The 15,803-nt window shown below is 44.5% G+C and overlaps 1 protein-coding gene across 5 annotated transcripts in view; it reads left to right on the forward strand.

Annotated features, from left to right (window-relative positions):
- sh3kbp1 (SH3-domain kinase binding protein 1) overlaps positions 1–15,803 on the forward strand; it is a 32,170-nt gene that overhangs the window by 2,688 nt on the left and 13,679 nt on the right. For 3 of the 5 annotated variants that reach the window (XM_069159764.1, XM_069159765.1, XM_069159769.1), the window contains exons 2-6: positions 3,152–3,309; positions 12,495–12,609; positions 14,049–14,155; positions 14,921–15,065; positions 15,274–15,350. In XM_069159764.1, the coding sequence (XP_069015865.1) occupies positions 3,152–3,309; positions 12,495–12,609; positions 14,049–14,155; positions 14,921–15,065; positions 15,274–15,350 (602 nt within the window). Of the gene's footprint in view, positions 1–1,024; positions 2,387–3,151; positions 3,310–12,494; positions 12,610–14,048; positions 14,156–14,920; positions 15,066–15,273; positions 15,351–15,803 lie in introns of those variants that run through there. The other 2 variants (XM_069159767.1, XM_069159768.1) reach the window with 2 other exon arrangements.

Below are 15,803 nucleotides of genomic sequence, written 5' to 3' on the forward strand. Positions count from 1 at the left end.
AGAGAGCGGCTGGAATCTTTTCCTTTTTTTAAAGTGGGAGAATTTTGCTGAAGCCTGAGATCCGGTCCACGGTGGGAGTGGGTGGCTGTGACTCCCAGTGGGCTCCGGTCCAGTGCCAAATGTTTTTTTTTTTTTTCTTTACAGACAGAAACACGCGCAGCTGCTTTTAACATCAGCAGCAACAGCGAGCCCCAAAACTCACCCGCAACTTAAACACGGCTCAGCGAGATGTCAGCAGAGTTCAGTGTGTCTATGGTGTGTGTGTGTGTGTGTGTGTGTGTGTGTGTGTGTGTGTGTGTGTGTGTGTGTAGCTCCCCCCCCCCCGCCCCCCTTATCTAAACTGCCTGCAGCTGTTCGGAGGACGCTGCAGGCCTCATCTTGGTTCCTGTTCGAGTGTGTGTGTGTGTGTGTGTGTGTGTGTGTGTGTGTTTCTTGACCACTTGAGTGGGAGTTTTGTTTTGTCTGCAGGCTTTCAAATATTCCGTCTCCTGTCGTCTCCATGGTTCCTATCTGTCTTTTTTTAGTCCTGCAAAAGACGCGTACCACCAATGGAAGCGATGTGTAAGAGCCTCAGTCATTGGTTCATCTTTTATTATGAAACAGGAAGTCGCGTAAAACCCCGCGGGCTACTACTCAACGACCAAAAGTCACGCTATTACTTTATTTACTGTCATTTAAGGTACAGATAAGTTGCAAATCTTCAAATGTGCTCAGTCAGATCCAATAAATATTTGACATTTGTTGCTAAAAAATGCGTTCGTCGATTTTCTTTCAATGCCGTCTGCTTTGTGTAAACTCGTATTCGGTCGACTCGGCTCTTTTTTTTTTTTTTTTTTTTTTTTCGGTCTCTGGCGGAGGCCCGTCTCGGCGTGAACGTTTGTGTCACTTCTAACACGGTGACTCGGCGATGCGCGGCGCCACAAGCTGTCGTCCTCCTTCCTCGGCGGGTTTGCGTGTGTCGCCGATGAACGTGGGCGGTGGGGTTGGACCCCGCGGTGTGCCGTCCCGCTCTGACACTCAGACGTACTGCAGTGTGTGTGTGAGAGAGACTCAAACTGCCACGGGCGATCGGCTCACCGTTAGCTCACTCCTCCTCACACAAGTCACAAAACGAGAACGCAAAGAGAAGAGGTAAAAAAAACAAAACCAAAGGGTCTTCGTGCCACGTCGCTGTCTCATCTGCTACTTAATCTCTGCTGCTATCTGCAGCCAGAATCACATCCTTCCCGCCTGATGCTTCGTCTGATATCGACGTCTTTCCTCCCGCTCTGACCTTCCCGGCTTCAACTCGCCCTGAAGAAGTGCTCTCGTCCGGCCGCGGTGTGCGTTCAGAACGACGTACTTACATTGTGTGAAGGAGGGGTTTTTTTTGGTTTTTTTGGATTTTTTTTTTTTGGTTTTTTTTTGGTGGAAGGGAGCTCCCGTGTCTGAGTCATAGCTACCCCTCTTTTACTGTTGTTCCCATGGTTACCACCTCCCCGAAACTTCCCCTCCCCGGCCCCCTTTCGACGTTAGCTGCCCACACAGTTCAGAGGAGGATCAGGCCTCGGCGGGAGGGTTAGCGCCGAGAAAGCTGCACGTCATATGACACGTTCAGTACATTTAAAATTTTTTTTTTTTTTTAAAAGCATTAGCGGCGGCACGGGGTTGTTTGTGTGGGTGATGGTTTGTGGGGTGTTCAGACAGATGAAAGCAACAGACGGCGTGTTTGCATGTGTTTTATTTATTTTTTTTTTTTTGATCAGTGGTGTTTTTACCTCGAGGCTTTTGTTTTGACACCAATTGCAGAATTTTTTTTTTCCTGCTACTACGAAGCATAAATTAGAGGGGCCATATTGTATGAATTCAGATTTCAGAGTGAGGGGGAAAAAAAACAAAAACGTTTCATGGGTTGAGTTGTTTTTCTCCGCATCTCTTTTCACTCTGTAGATGACGACAGACCATCTCGCAAACTCCATGCACGGTTCTTGCTTTGTCCAAAAAAAAAAAAAAGTTCAGAGACCGCTCCTGTCGGTGTGCGGAGCAGGAAGGAAACTACCACCTTTGTGATCGACGCCCGTTTCACCACCGTTTTTGCGTCTGAAATCTGAGCAGGAATCACACAAGATTCGATCTTGTGTCATATTTCTGGGGAACAAAAAAAAAAAAAAAAGGAAGTTGCAGAGGAGCAAATATTGTAAGTAGACGTTATGGGAAGCTCCTGGGATCGAGTGGTTGCGGGTTGAGAAACTTTTTTCAACACGCTGTGAGTTGGCGCGGTGGAGAAACCGAGTGCCGCTCGGGGTCGTTTACGTCCAACGTTTTCCCCCTCAGAACGTCAAGAGTAGAACTCGGCGTTGACCGTCCGACCCTCGGAGACAAATTCACGCTGCACAACCCAGCAAAGGTAAAAAAAAACACAAAAAAACCCCCCCACCTGGTTGCTCCTGACCTGACGCACCTTTCCTTGGACCGTGACTTTCCTTCTGCCCCTCAAAAACAGCTCACTGCTTCATTCCTCCGGGCTTCCCGATGTGTAAAATTGCAACTGTTCACGTACTCGGTCGTCACAAACGACGTGCGGTACTCGCGAAGATCTTGCCCCCCGCGTCACGGACCCGTCTCGAAACTTGTTGATGGACCTCTGGTGTGATGAACATTTGAGATTGCCTGTGAAGCGCTGTGCTCCTGGTACGGACAGGGGGGGGCTAAGCAAGCTGAACAGGCCGGAGAAGCATAGCAGTGTGTAAACAAAAAGGAAGATGAGGAAGAACACTAGCAGACAGTTCACACCAGTACAAACAATGCAGCTTTTAAAAAAAATGTTTGAAATCGACATGGATTTGCTGTCGGCGTTCGTTGGAGCAACTCGCCCTGATTTGTTCCCAAGAAAACTGGACACCTTTTAATTCCTTCTGCCGGATTGTACGACGGTGCTTTGAAGTGAAAAATGCAATGGTTTGTTTGTGTTGTTCCTCTTTCACTTCCAGCTGAACCGACGAATAAAAGCCACACAGGCGTGTAACTGTAAACCACCGGGAAGGGAAAAAAAACAAAACAACACGGAACAATACGACGCCTCTGCAGCGTTGTGACCTTTTTTTTTTTTTTTTAAATTTTTTTTTTTTTTTACTGCAGTTCGTTGTAACACAGCGACTCTCTCTGCACACAGTGGAGGCCGTGGTGGAGTTCGACTATGAGGCGCAGCAGGACGACGAGTTGAGCCTGACGGTGGGCGACATCATCGTGAGCATACGGCGGGACGATGGCGGCTGGTGGGAGGGCGAGCTGGGCGGACGCAGGGGGCTGTTCCCGGATAACTTTGTCAGGGTGAGTAATCGCGGACGATCCCCGCCTCATTTTATTTTCTGACTGCAAAAAAAAAAACAAAAAAAAACAACCAACGAGGCCTTCTACAAATAGCCGCCGGGCAAACGCGTAGTTGTGGTTTCGTTCGGGGTGTTTGTGAGTGTGTGTGTGTGTGTTTTCCTTTTGCTTTGTTAGTGCATGAAAACACCTTCGTTCACAGGTGAGAGTCTGCTAACCGGGGTCATACTTCGGTCTTTGAGTATTTGTTTTATAATGCGAGGTGAGCTCAATTTAGGATCGCCGTTCGATCCAAGTAAGAAATAAGACGGAGGCTGAGTTTGTGGTTGGAATTTGACATTCAAAAAAAAAAAAAAAGATTGATTGACTCTACAGGAAACCAAAAGGATCTCACGCCCTCTACTGATATTTAACTTGGTTGCATTTTTTTTTAATTTTTTTGTCTTAACCACTAACATACTGTAAAACATTTGCTCTCTCTGGTAGTGCACACATAGCACGTTGTTAATATTCACACGCCTCGTTCCCACGGTGGAAGCGGCTGCTCCATTTTAATTTGTCACCAGATTGAGAGTCAGAAGCCCAATTCTGCGTTTTCCCTCCGATGCCCCGCCTGCCTTAAAACAACAACGTGGTGAGGCGTTGTCCTCGTACGACTGTTGTCCTAAGAAGCCCGAATGTACTTTATTTGCAATTTTTGATTTGTGGAACGTTCTGTCGTAGAAGTAAAATGCGTTTTTTTTTTTGTGTGTGTATGTGGTTTTTTTTTGTGGTTGTTGATTTTGAAGAGTACGTCACGGCAGTTTCGTGTAAGAATTCAAATCCAATAAAAAGAAATCAGTGGAGATGCGACTTTAGAGAGTAAAATAAAAGTCTTATGACAGCGACTCGGTGACAATGACGCTGTTGAAGCTCTGAGAAATGAAGCACAACTGTATCATCCTTTTTTTTCTTTTGTTGTTGTTGTTGTCACATTAGTACCAAAAGAGCCTCTTCAGTGAATGCGTCACCCTCGGCAACCGTTCAGAAAACAGATGCAGCCTGGTCCCGGTACCGGCACCTCCAGGTGTTGAAAGGGTTAATCCATTTGGAATTGGATTAATTGGTAGCATAATGGATAATACATTATCAGACTCGTGATGGACAGTTTTTTTTTATTTCGAAGGATTAAAATCGATGCAGCAGAACCAGAAATACATATTTTTTTCCCTTCCAGCTCGACCACCAGTCAGAGATTCAGCTGTGTTTAATGTTTGTAGCAGTAAAGCTGCAGATGTCTGCTAATCTCACATATTTTGTCGTCTTCAGAAGCAACCGGCGATGACTCAAGCGAGGCGGTTTAGCCTTCATAAAAAACTTTTTTATCACATATGTAGTCGCACTGCACGAGAGAGCTCCTCTTTAGGTAACAACTTTAGAAAATAAATAAGTGCTTGCAGCTTCTCCAACTTAAATATGAGCCGGTTTTCATCAACTTCTGTGTGAATTGTCTTCGATGTTTGACCGCCGCTCAGACAGTTTTCACTCGTTTTGAATGACTAACCATTTGAGGAAACGACTTGTCAGATTGTGCTCGGTTCCTGTTTTCTTTCTGTGGTGCATCGAGTGTCTACAGGGCAGCTCCGAGGGCCCAGTTTCACACCTTCAGGTCCGCTGGTGTCTCTGCAGCAGATGTTTGCATGAAGATTGAGTGTCACAAAGGACCTTTTGATAAACTTGAGTTGTAAAAGTTTGCGGTGACCAGAAGAGGGAAGTTTGATCCCGTTCGCCGCCGTCGTGAGGTGGAAGTAGACACAACCAAAAGGCAACACGACACACTTTGACAACGTGAAAAGAAGGCCAGCTATTGTCGGGCCGCTTGCTGCGCAGCCAGGCTTCATTTGTGCTGACTGAATGTCACCGCTCGCATTCACTGTCAGAGCCGGACAATGGGCCTGCGTGTGTGTGTGTGTGTGTGTGTGTGTGTGTGTGTGTGTGTGTGTGTGTGTGTGTGTCTGTGTCTGTGTGTGTGAGTAATGCAGTCATACGAGACTGGTCTGTCACAAGACTGCAGTTATGGGAATCAGTGACATTAAGCTTTGCAATGCTGATGTGTGTGTGTGTGTGTGTGTGTGTGTGTGTGTGTGTGTGTGTGTGTGTGTGTGTGTGTGTCTAGGAAGTGGGGGATGTGGACAAGCGGGTCCAAGAGGTGACAGGAAGTGATGGTATGCAGGGAGACTCTTTTGGATTTCACGAGACAGCGAGCTACTTACGCCGGCTTATTCAAGGTGCATCAGCTGGTGTGTGATGTTTTGTAGTTTTTTTTTAATGTGATGGACGACATCAGTGATTCGCTGCTCAACCAACAAGCTGAACTGAAAACGCATTAGTCAGAAGGGAAAAGCTCAGTTCTCTCAAAAAAACAAACATTTGACACATATTTATCATTTACATCAAATTCTGTTGAGCTGATGTCAACTACTGTCTGTCAGGAACAAGAGATCTCCATGTGGTTGGTACGTTATTAATCAGTTTATTGAACACGAAAAGGAAAACAAAATAAAAGATATAGACAATAAAAACATCATTAAGACGAAAATACAACAATTAATCTAAAGGTTATAGATCATGTTCAAAAGGAGTAGAAACAAGTTCAACAACTATTCTAGTCCTGCCTCCTAATACTCATCATATATTGACAACAGACAATAAAGTTCCCTTTCACAACACCTCAACCCCTTTAAACAAAACAAACAAGGACATAATACACCAAAACAAATATCAACTAAAGTGGATTTATTTGTATGGCACCTTTCACAGATATAAAATCTGCTATAAATCTCAATAAAAAATCTGCTGTAAAAAAGTGCTTCACATCAATAAAACAGCCTATGTCCACAAACAGCACGGCGCTAGACCTTTAAAGTAACAGCAGCGACAGACGAGGAGTCAGACAGCAGAACGAGTGCAGAAGCACTGAACACTGGCGGAAAAACAAGCCCCTAAACGGTTATAAATAAAATGGAGAAGCTCTATAGAAAGGCTAACCAACAACCCGTCTGAAAAAAAACAAGTTTTGAAATGCATCACAAGTCCACTAACTGAGGAACAAAACAAAATTAAAACTGCAAGCAGTACTGTACGGGCCCTCGCACTCTGCGCGCCGCCTCCCCGACGTGCAGCGCGCGAGGGACCGCATAGCCCCGCTTAACGTTGCTATTTTTGTCTCGTTTCCTGTCTCTATCAGGGGGCGCTACGACTATGACGGAATATTACTATCAGGTGTCTTCAGGGCGGGACTGCAATCAAAGACTCTTGGAAATTTGGTGCATGTAGGTGAAACTAGGTGCCGGAGCGACGCCCATTGACAAAGTCGAACGAATGTCTCAATATATCATCAACTACATGTTTTGGTTATTGTGACCCGACTTTACGTTCACGTGATCAACCAGCTCGACGTAGAACGTGAAAGTATGAAAAGTGTCATTTCCAGTGGCCAACAGGGGGCGCTCTGACTATTTTGAAGATTTAATCCCAAACATGTTTTCTATCCATAGAAACTAAATTCAAGTCGGTGCGACAAAATCCCTCGGAGGAGTTCGTCAAAGTACGTGTAAGAATCGCCCAAAATTGAAAACGGTGGACTTCCTGTCGAGTTGACGTAACGGTGCAATGTAACTTTTTTGTGCGTCTCGGTGTGATACACGTGTCCACCGGATTTCGCGAATTTAGGTAAATGTGGCCGCCGGGGCATCTCTTTAGGGGGCGCTCTCGAGCCGTTTGGCCACGCCCACTCGCGACTCCACTAGGATACGACATTTTTCGCCGGGAGACAAATGCGTATCCACGTTCATGAGTTTTTGAATATGATAAAGCCTCCAAAAAGGCAAATCACTTTACGTAAGAATAATAAGGAACGAGAAAAATAAAAATAATTCCTTGAATAACAAAAGGGCTTTCGCACCATCGGTGCTCGGGCCCTAAATATCCATCCACGTTAAAATAGGAGCGTCACAAAAGAGGAAACTTTAGGGTAGCTTCACCGGGGAATCGTTCAGGGCCGCCTTAACTACAAACTTCATCGAGGAGGAAAGTTTTCAGCCTCGTCTTACAAGTAAAGAAGGGTTTCTGCTTCCTGAACTAAAACTGGGCGCCGGTTCCACAAGACAGGAGCTTTAAAACTCTGGGGGGGATCACAATGATAAAACAATGTTGTTCAGTAAAATAGAATAAACACCAGGAATAAAAACAAGAATTAAAACTCAAAAACCTGCTAACTCCCGTCAGGACTCTCATTTGGGATTTTTTTTTTAAAGAGTTGTTGGCACATCCTGTCCACGAGGAATCACAGAAGTCCAACCAGGAAGAACCAAACGCATGGACTCGTTGTTGGCACCGCAGTGAGGCAGGATGTTTCTGATTTTAGACGATATTCATCAGGTGAAGGAAAGCAGTCCGAGAGACTCGCTTCGTTCGTGAATTAAAGGACAAAAACGCAGTCAAACAGTAACCGTCGAGGTTCCTCGTGGTTGTTCCGTCTAAGAAAAGCAGCTGCTTGAATTGGTTGAACGTCGCTCCAGACTCTTCGCCGTGGCGGAGGATATCCTGTTAATGGGAAGTGCTGCAGTCATGTGACATCTGTTCATTATAGATAATGCAAATCAGTGTCACATGCTTGGATTTGACTTTTTTTTTTTTTTTTTTTTACAGTTATTCCTTAAGAAAAAGTCTCGAGTCGCCGAGGAGAGCCGGCTGCTTGTATTTAATGTGCTTTTATTTTGAAAATGAACGGAGCTCGGATGTTTTGTACTTTGGTGGCAACAATTACTGATCGGACTGTTTATTAGTCCGAAAAAACACCAGAAAATGCGAACGGATTCACAGATCTAAACAGTCCAAACCTTGCAAATACACAAAAAATACAAGAGTCTGAGAACCTTTTATCCATCAGATGTTCGGCAACAAAATGTTTGCAATTAAATCTTCCCTTAATTAATCTGTGAATTCTGTCGATTGCTTTTAAACTCTGAATTTGAACCACGATACTTGTTCACATCCTCTTAGAAAAACCTTCGTAGCTCGCCGCCAGCTGGCGTAAATACTTTTATTTCAAGGAGTAAATTTAGCCGTTAAAGGCTCAAAGTTATTGACTTTGTATTTTATGAGAGATGATTGATGCTTTTTAAATGGGACTCGGTTGGAGCCAACATCCAGATGTTGTAAAGCTTGACGGAGACTTCCTCGAGAAAACTTGGAAGCTGGACCTTCTGCAAAGTACTGAGCTAAGAGTCTGAACACTTTCTAAACAAGAGATTTCAGCTCAGATTTTAAATAGATTATTGAAAAAAAAAATTGTTTCAAAGCATGTTGTTGTTTTTTTGCATTGCTTGTTGAGTGTATGTAACTTGATGGGAGGTGTGTGGGGAGGGGGGGGGGGCCGGAAAGTGGCAAATATGTTCCTTTGTGCAACAAATGTTTGAACTCTGTCCACATTGACTGTGCATCGGTGCGACCGGCGAACACAGTTGCACAATAAGTGCAGAGTGTATTTACAGGAGAGGAAATAATATTTTGCGTCACCGTTCCTCTGCATTTCACAATGATCCGTTTCCCCTCCTCCTCCCCCTCCTCTCCCTCCTCCTCCTCCCCCTCCTCCTCCTCCTCCTCTATGTGCTGTACGTCGGGGTTGTTTTTGAGGGCTCTCCGGATTGTTTTGCGAGAGGAAAAAGGCCAGAGGTCGTCTGATAGCGTTGCAGCGTGTTTTTAAAGCAGGCCGCCGCTTGTCTGTCCGTCTCTTTACACGTCACGCAGACAGAAACCCGCCGCGGATGAGGCCCGCGTACACGATGCAGGTGTTTCCTGTTCAGATGTGATGAATCACGTCGCCTTCCTCTGCTTGATTTTTTCCTTTTTTTTTTTTGTTGTTTTTTTTTGTCCCCCCCCCCCCCCACCTCCCCCTCGCCCCCCCCCACCCCCCCCTTCAGCCGAGGAGGGGGAGCGGCGGCAGAGCAGCGACTGCCGTCCAAGTCGTAACAAAAGGCCCCCCCCAAAGAAACAGCAGCTCCGTGTTTCATTTCCAACATTTCCGAACATTCATTATTCAAACAAAGGCAGATGTGCGCTACGTTTTTTTTTTTGTTGTTGTTGTTTTTTTTAATCCTCGGAGAGTTTTATGTTTCATTGCTCTTTTTTTTTTCTTCTTTCTTTTTTTTGCGCCAAGCCAAACGACGAGCAAACAACCGGCGCCTCCTTTTCGCTGCACAAAAGAAAAAAGGAAGCCGCAGGCTAACAAATGGCTGCTGTGGGTATTTGCGTAGGCTGCGCCAGTGCAGAGCCTCCAACTGAAAAGTTGGAGTTTATTTTTTTTAAATTTTCACCAGTTAGTCTCTTGTTTCTGAATGAGTGTGTGTGTGTGTGTGTGTGTGTGTGTGTGTGTGTGTGTGTGTGTGTGTGCTTCTGTCACACAGCCTCCCTCTCTGCCTGCAGGATCGATGTCGACATTAACGCTGCATTAGCCTACTTAACAAACCGCAAACCCTAAATGTTGAAGGGGAAGTCGGCCGTTTTGGATGAAGCTCGGGGGCGACGATAGCCGAGCCGTTAAGCGGTCAGACGCCCTCGGCGGCGAGTTCACGGGTTTGATTCACAGCCTTTGGAGCTTTATTTCAATTTCACTTTTTCTCGTTCGTGTTTTATCTTCTCGCGTCGTTGTCAGATAAAAGCAGAAGATAAAATTTTTTTAAATAATTTCTTTTTTTTAAAATAAACTGGCTGTCTGTCTCCTTCAACCGAGTCCAGTTACAGTTTGAATCCTCGTCCGTTCGGACTCGTATCGCACGCGTCGCGAAGACTGTTTGAGCAGTTCGGCCAAGGAAATCTGATTCTGGTAGAAGACGAAGCTGTTGCCATGACAGCGGATGCTTTAAAACTGATTAAAATTTTTTTTTTTTTATATATCTATATATATGGCAAAGAAGCTACAAATTCTAAAATGCTTTCAGTTTGACAACAGCAACATTCAGTCTCCAATTCAGCGTCCAAACCAAACTGAAATACGACCACGGTCCTGAGTTATGGTGTTGAATAACAGACACACAAATGATTTCTTTTTACAGAACATTATGATGTCACAGTGAAGTTGACCTTTTAAGCTTTTGGATGTACGATGTCCTCCCTTCATCATTTTGTCCTCATTAGACCTTTTGCTGTAAATTCTTGAGTTACGGCCGCAGATGTGTTGTGTGAGGTCAGAGTGACCTTTGACCTCTAAATTGTTTTGTTTGTAACAAAAACAGGGATGCGGTTTAAAACGGGATAAACAGAAAAAAAAAAATAAGCGGATGAAAACCTCCTGTTCCTTTCCATATAAATACAGGTGTATTTATACAGAGGAAAAAGAAAAGGCAGGAGATGTAACGCTGGAGAGTCTTATTTGAGAGGGGGGGGGGGGGGGGACAACCTCGTTTTGCTTTTTAATCTTTCCACTTCCTGCTGGAAGAAGAGCGTCTAAACCACACGTCGGATTTTAATTGGCCTCTCGGCTACGGCGGGTGTCGGCGTCTCCTTCTCTGCCGAGGGGCCGAACGTTTGGTGTCGGGGGGGATCGGGGGAGGGGGGGGGTTGCGTTTTCACCACCAATCATCACGGTGACCTCGGCGTCTCGTCTCTTCGTTTGGTCGCTCCTAAAAAAAAAAAAAAAAATTCGCCTCAAAGCCTCGAACGAGCTTCGTCTTGTCTGTTGAGGAAAAACGTCTCCTCTCGTTTGGTATTTTTGGATCTCGGAGGCTCATTAAGGCTTTCGCGCCAACACCAGGGCGATACGCGAGCGGAGTGTGTGTGTGTGTGTGTGTGTGTGTGTGTGTGTGTGTGTGTGTGTGTGTGAGTCAGTGCACCCGGGACCCCGTCTGCTTCACTGGGCTGCGTTCGCCACAGGCCAAGGGCTTATGAAACAGTGTCATGATGAATGCGGTCGGGGAGATGGGAAGCATCACGTCGAGTTTTCCTGGATCTCTCGTGGAGGAGTGTGTGTGTGTGTGTGTGTGTGTGAGTGTGTGTGTGCGTGTGCGTGTGTGTGCGTGTTCCTGTTCGCCATCTCCTCGTGCTTCCGCTTGTTGATCCTTCTGTCGTTTTTTTTTTTTTTCCTTCATCGGTTTCGCATGCCATCTTGTGATTCTCTTATGCGAGCGAGAGTCACGGGGACGGAGGGAAAGGACGTGAAGGAGAGACGGGGGAGGGACGACGTGGGGACGGGGGACCGGGGGCTTTCTGTTTGTGTTTGTGTCCGACCTTTAAGAGCCGGTGCAGGTAAACAGTCGGGGTCGCGCCGAGGCCGCCGCTCCGCAGCCGAGCGGCGAAATACAGCTGGAACTCAGACGATTTGCAACAAATACTTAAGCTGGTTCATAAATAACCTCCGAACCTCGAGGTTTATATACAAACCCAGATCCTGTCCATTCGTTTATATCCCGAGGGATCATGAACAGCGGGACATACTCGAGTCAGCGTCGCATGATTCCTGTCCAAAAACACCACAAGGATTTGAGGTTGCATTCGGTTTTTTATTTCTTCAAATTAACTCCTTTTTTCAGTCTTTTGATTGAGTTCAAATTGCATCGCTAACATTTTAGCCCATTTTAGCCCCATGTTTTAAGTAAATTTTGGTTTATTGTGTGACTGTATTTAGTTGTTTCTTTTACATCTTAAAAGGAATCCAAATCTGTTATTTTTACAAGTGAACTTTAGCAGTAAGAGGTACAACTTTGCCCCCCCCCCCAAAAAAAAACAACCTGCCAACTGCTTCAAGAAATGACGCCGCAAAGAGCCTCATATTCTTTTCGAATTCTTTTATACTCTTTTTGAGCGCCACTCTGAAAGATAAATTGCTCTTTAATAAAGTTCGTATTTAGACTGATTCGCAGACTTTAGTCATCATGAGGTCATCAGTTCTCAGTGGAAAATGCAGTTTGATGAAATGATAAAAAAAAAAATTAAAAAAAATGTCACCATCAAATGCGTAAATTAACCCATTCCTCCTTTTATATATTCTGAAGCTCAAAATGCTCCACCACTCGTCTTATTCTCACCTGGACCTCCTACCCTCTTTCACACCTCTCCCGCCATCCTTCCTCGCCCCCCCCACCCCCCACCCCCACACCTACTCCTCTTCCTCCTCTTCCTCTACTCATCACCTCCTCTGCTTCATTTTGTAGGAGATTAAGAAAGAGGGGAAGAGGGACGGCGGACAGGCGAGCATGATCAGATCTGACCTTTCCAACGGCAGGGCCAGCCCCGTGTCCGACCCCGGCGTGCGACCGGGCAGGAAAGGTACTCGGCTCCGGCACACACACACACACACACACACACACACACACACACACACACACACACACACACACACACACACACACACACAGTCAGTCAGTCAGTCAGTCTCATACATTCATACAGTGTGGTCATTAGGTAGCTTTGAGTCATGAGGCTTAAACATAGATCCTATTAGTGCGAGGAAGGATTTGGGTCAGGCGATCGTTCGCCATTCTGCTGCGAACGCGTTATTCACGTGCTAAACGCCCGCTGCATGCACGGCTGAGGTCAGAGGGGAACATCGTGTTTCCGTACAACCGGAGTCAGCGGGCGACCGGTGTATTGACGTCACAAAAGGGTTACTTAACGGTTCCCACAGGTACCGACATCTGTATGTAATGACTGTTAACGTTCATTGTTTAGTAGTCGAGTGACTTTGAAGAGGTGAAAAACGACCACAGAGAGATTCGAAAAGATGACGGAGGACCAAAAAGAGATCCAGAGTGACTACACAGAGGTAAAGAGTGACCACAAAAAGATGCGAAATAAAAACAAACAGATGCTAAATTACTACAAATAGATGCAAAATATAAACACAGAGATGCGAAATGACCACAAGGACTTGAAAAAAGACAACAAATAGACATAAAACAACCACTAAAAGTTGCAAAATGACCACAGAGGGACACGATGTCACTGCAGGGAATCAAAACAGTTACAAAATTATACAAAACAACCACAAAAAGAAATAGAGACCCGACGGCTGAGAAAAGAGACACGGTATGACTACATGGCTCGTTTCCTCAATTTTACAAATAGCAGCTATTTCGAGATATTATTTAAAATTACAATTCTGAAAGTTATGATTTGGCTTTTGTCATACCACTGACTACACTGTAATTATTAATGATAACGCCAGGGCTTTAAATTTAGCGCAGACTTTATGAATGTGCCCCTCCTTGTTGAAAACGACACCCGAGTCTGACGCTTCTATTCAAAAGGGTGTAAACCAGCACGTCCTGTACTTGACTGGTAATGAACCCTAAAAAAAAAAAAAAAAAAAAAAAAAAAAGATGAAGAAGAGGGACATCTTGTGGTCGAAGAAGGAACTGCAGGGTCACGTCTTAATGCCCCAGCTGCTGTGAAATGAGTCACGAGTAATGAGCAGGCTAATCGAGTGTTGAGACAAACAACTGTTTGGTGTCAGCGCTGGTTAGACTGTCCTCTGACATCAGAGGGGTCAAAGGTCAGCGTGTCAGGCTTCCGCCACAAGCATTTTTTTTAATAGGTCAGCGAACACCGGCTCGCTCACTGCAAGGCACGGAGTATGGATAAGAGTGTGAGCTCATTATGCCATACGCAAGCCCAAAATATGTTTACACATAAACTGTGTGTGTGTGTGTGTGTGTGTGTGTGTGTGTGTGTGTGTGTGTGTGTGTGTGTATACGTGTGTGTTACAGGAGACCAAATCCGTAAACGCAGATGTAAGGCTGCGTTCAGCTACGTGCCCCAGCATGAAGACGAGCTGGAGTTGAAATTAGGAGACGTCATTGAGATTATAGCAGAGGTGAGGCTGATTTTTATTTTTATTACATTTTTTTCACCCCATTTCAAACCTGAGAAAAGACGAGAGATAAGATCAGAGAGCAAAAACTAAATAAATCACCCCCAAAATACAACAGACATGTTTTTTTGGTACATTTATCAGCAGCTTCATAATGATGCGTTTGATCCATAAATTGACATTAAGTCACTTAAAAGTCACAGATTAGAGGCAGATATGAGTTTGTTGCAGATATGTCAGCGAATAAATTTTTTTAATTTTTTTTTAAATAAAGTGGAATTTTGAACTCTTTTTTGTTTTGTTTTTAAAGCTCTAAATTATCCTTTTTTTAAAAATAAAATGTTGAAGTTATGACAAAAAAAGTAAAAATATATATATTTTTTAAAAATGTCAAATTTTGACATACGTTATTTTGGCTTTCACATATTTATTTTTTTTCATAAGAAAAAACATCATAGTTACAAGATCAAAACAGAAAAATGCTGATGATGCTTTTATGTCAGTCAAGTCTGACGTTTTTCTTTTCAGCTCCATTTACAATACGACAAAAGGGAAAAGACAACTTTTAAACACAAACGTAGCATATAGAGTCACGCAGTGCACAGAGGAGCAGCACACTAGCAGCAAAACATATTTTTTTTAAATTAAAAGTTACAATTATGACATAAAAAGTCAAATTATTAAAATATAAATTGAGTATTTTACCTGTACGAGTATTTATGTGAACTACGTGTGTCGTCCATGTTGTGTGTCTGTGTGTGCGCTCAGGTAGAGGAAGGCTGGTGGGAGGGAAGTCTTCACGGCAAGACGGGAATGTTCCCCTCCAACTTCACCAAAGAGATCCTGAACGAGTCGGACGCGGCCTCCGTGGACACGCCCACCTCGGGGGAGGAGCTCCGCGGTGGCCGCACCAGTGAGTGTCAGCCAATCAGGCGGTGGGGGGGGGTAAAAAAAAAAAAAAACACCACCATGATGGAAAAAAAGGAAAAAAAACTCTTAATATTTTACGAAATCGATCTAAAATGGTGTGTGTGTGTGTGTGTGTGTGTGTGTGCGTGTGTGTGTGTGTGTGTGTGTGTGTGTGTGTGTGTGTGTGCGTGTGTGTGCGTGTGTGTGTGTAGACAAGGACAGCCCCGGTAGTGAAAGTGACGGAGCGGACAGTCGGTCAGAAAGCGGGTCAGAAATCCAACCCAAGAAGGTAATCGATCGAGTCCTAACGCGAATGTATTCTGTACGTTCTGCTCTTTACAGCATTCATCTATATTTCACTGAATTAACCTCCAGGGGGGGCGTCAACAATGTGTGACCTTTGTGACCTCTAGTATCGCTGACCGTTTCATTTCTTCAGAAACCAACCAGCTGAAATGACTTGTGTCAATTTGCTGAGTGACATAAAATTCATTGGAAACGAAAGGAAAGTCTTTTCTAAGCAATCATGCCTAAAATGTTCTGATCCAAGCCTCTCAAATGTGAATGTTTTCTGTGCTAGAAAAATCCAAATTTGAGAGGTTTTGATTTTTAAATAAAGGAATTTGAATATATTAACTACTGCTTTAGGCAATTATTCATTTTTTTTTTAACCACCAATCATTTGATTATTAAAAAAAATTGTTGGTTGCACACATAATGACTTGCCTGAGGTTTTTTTTCT

The sequence above is a fragment of the Embiotoca jacksoni genome, unplaced genomic scaffold, assembly GCF_022577435.1.
Source record: "Embiotoca jacksoni isolate LCO1_2020_lvr unplaced genomic scaffold, fEmbJac1.0.p SCAF_25, whole genome shotgun sequence".
NCBI lineage: Eukaryota > Metazoa > Chordata > Actinopteri > Embiotocidae > Embiotoca > Embiotoca jacksoni.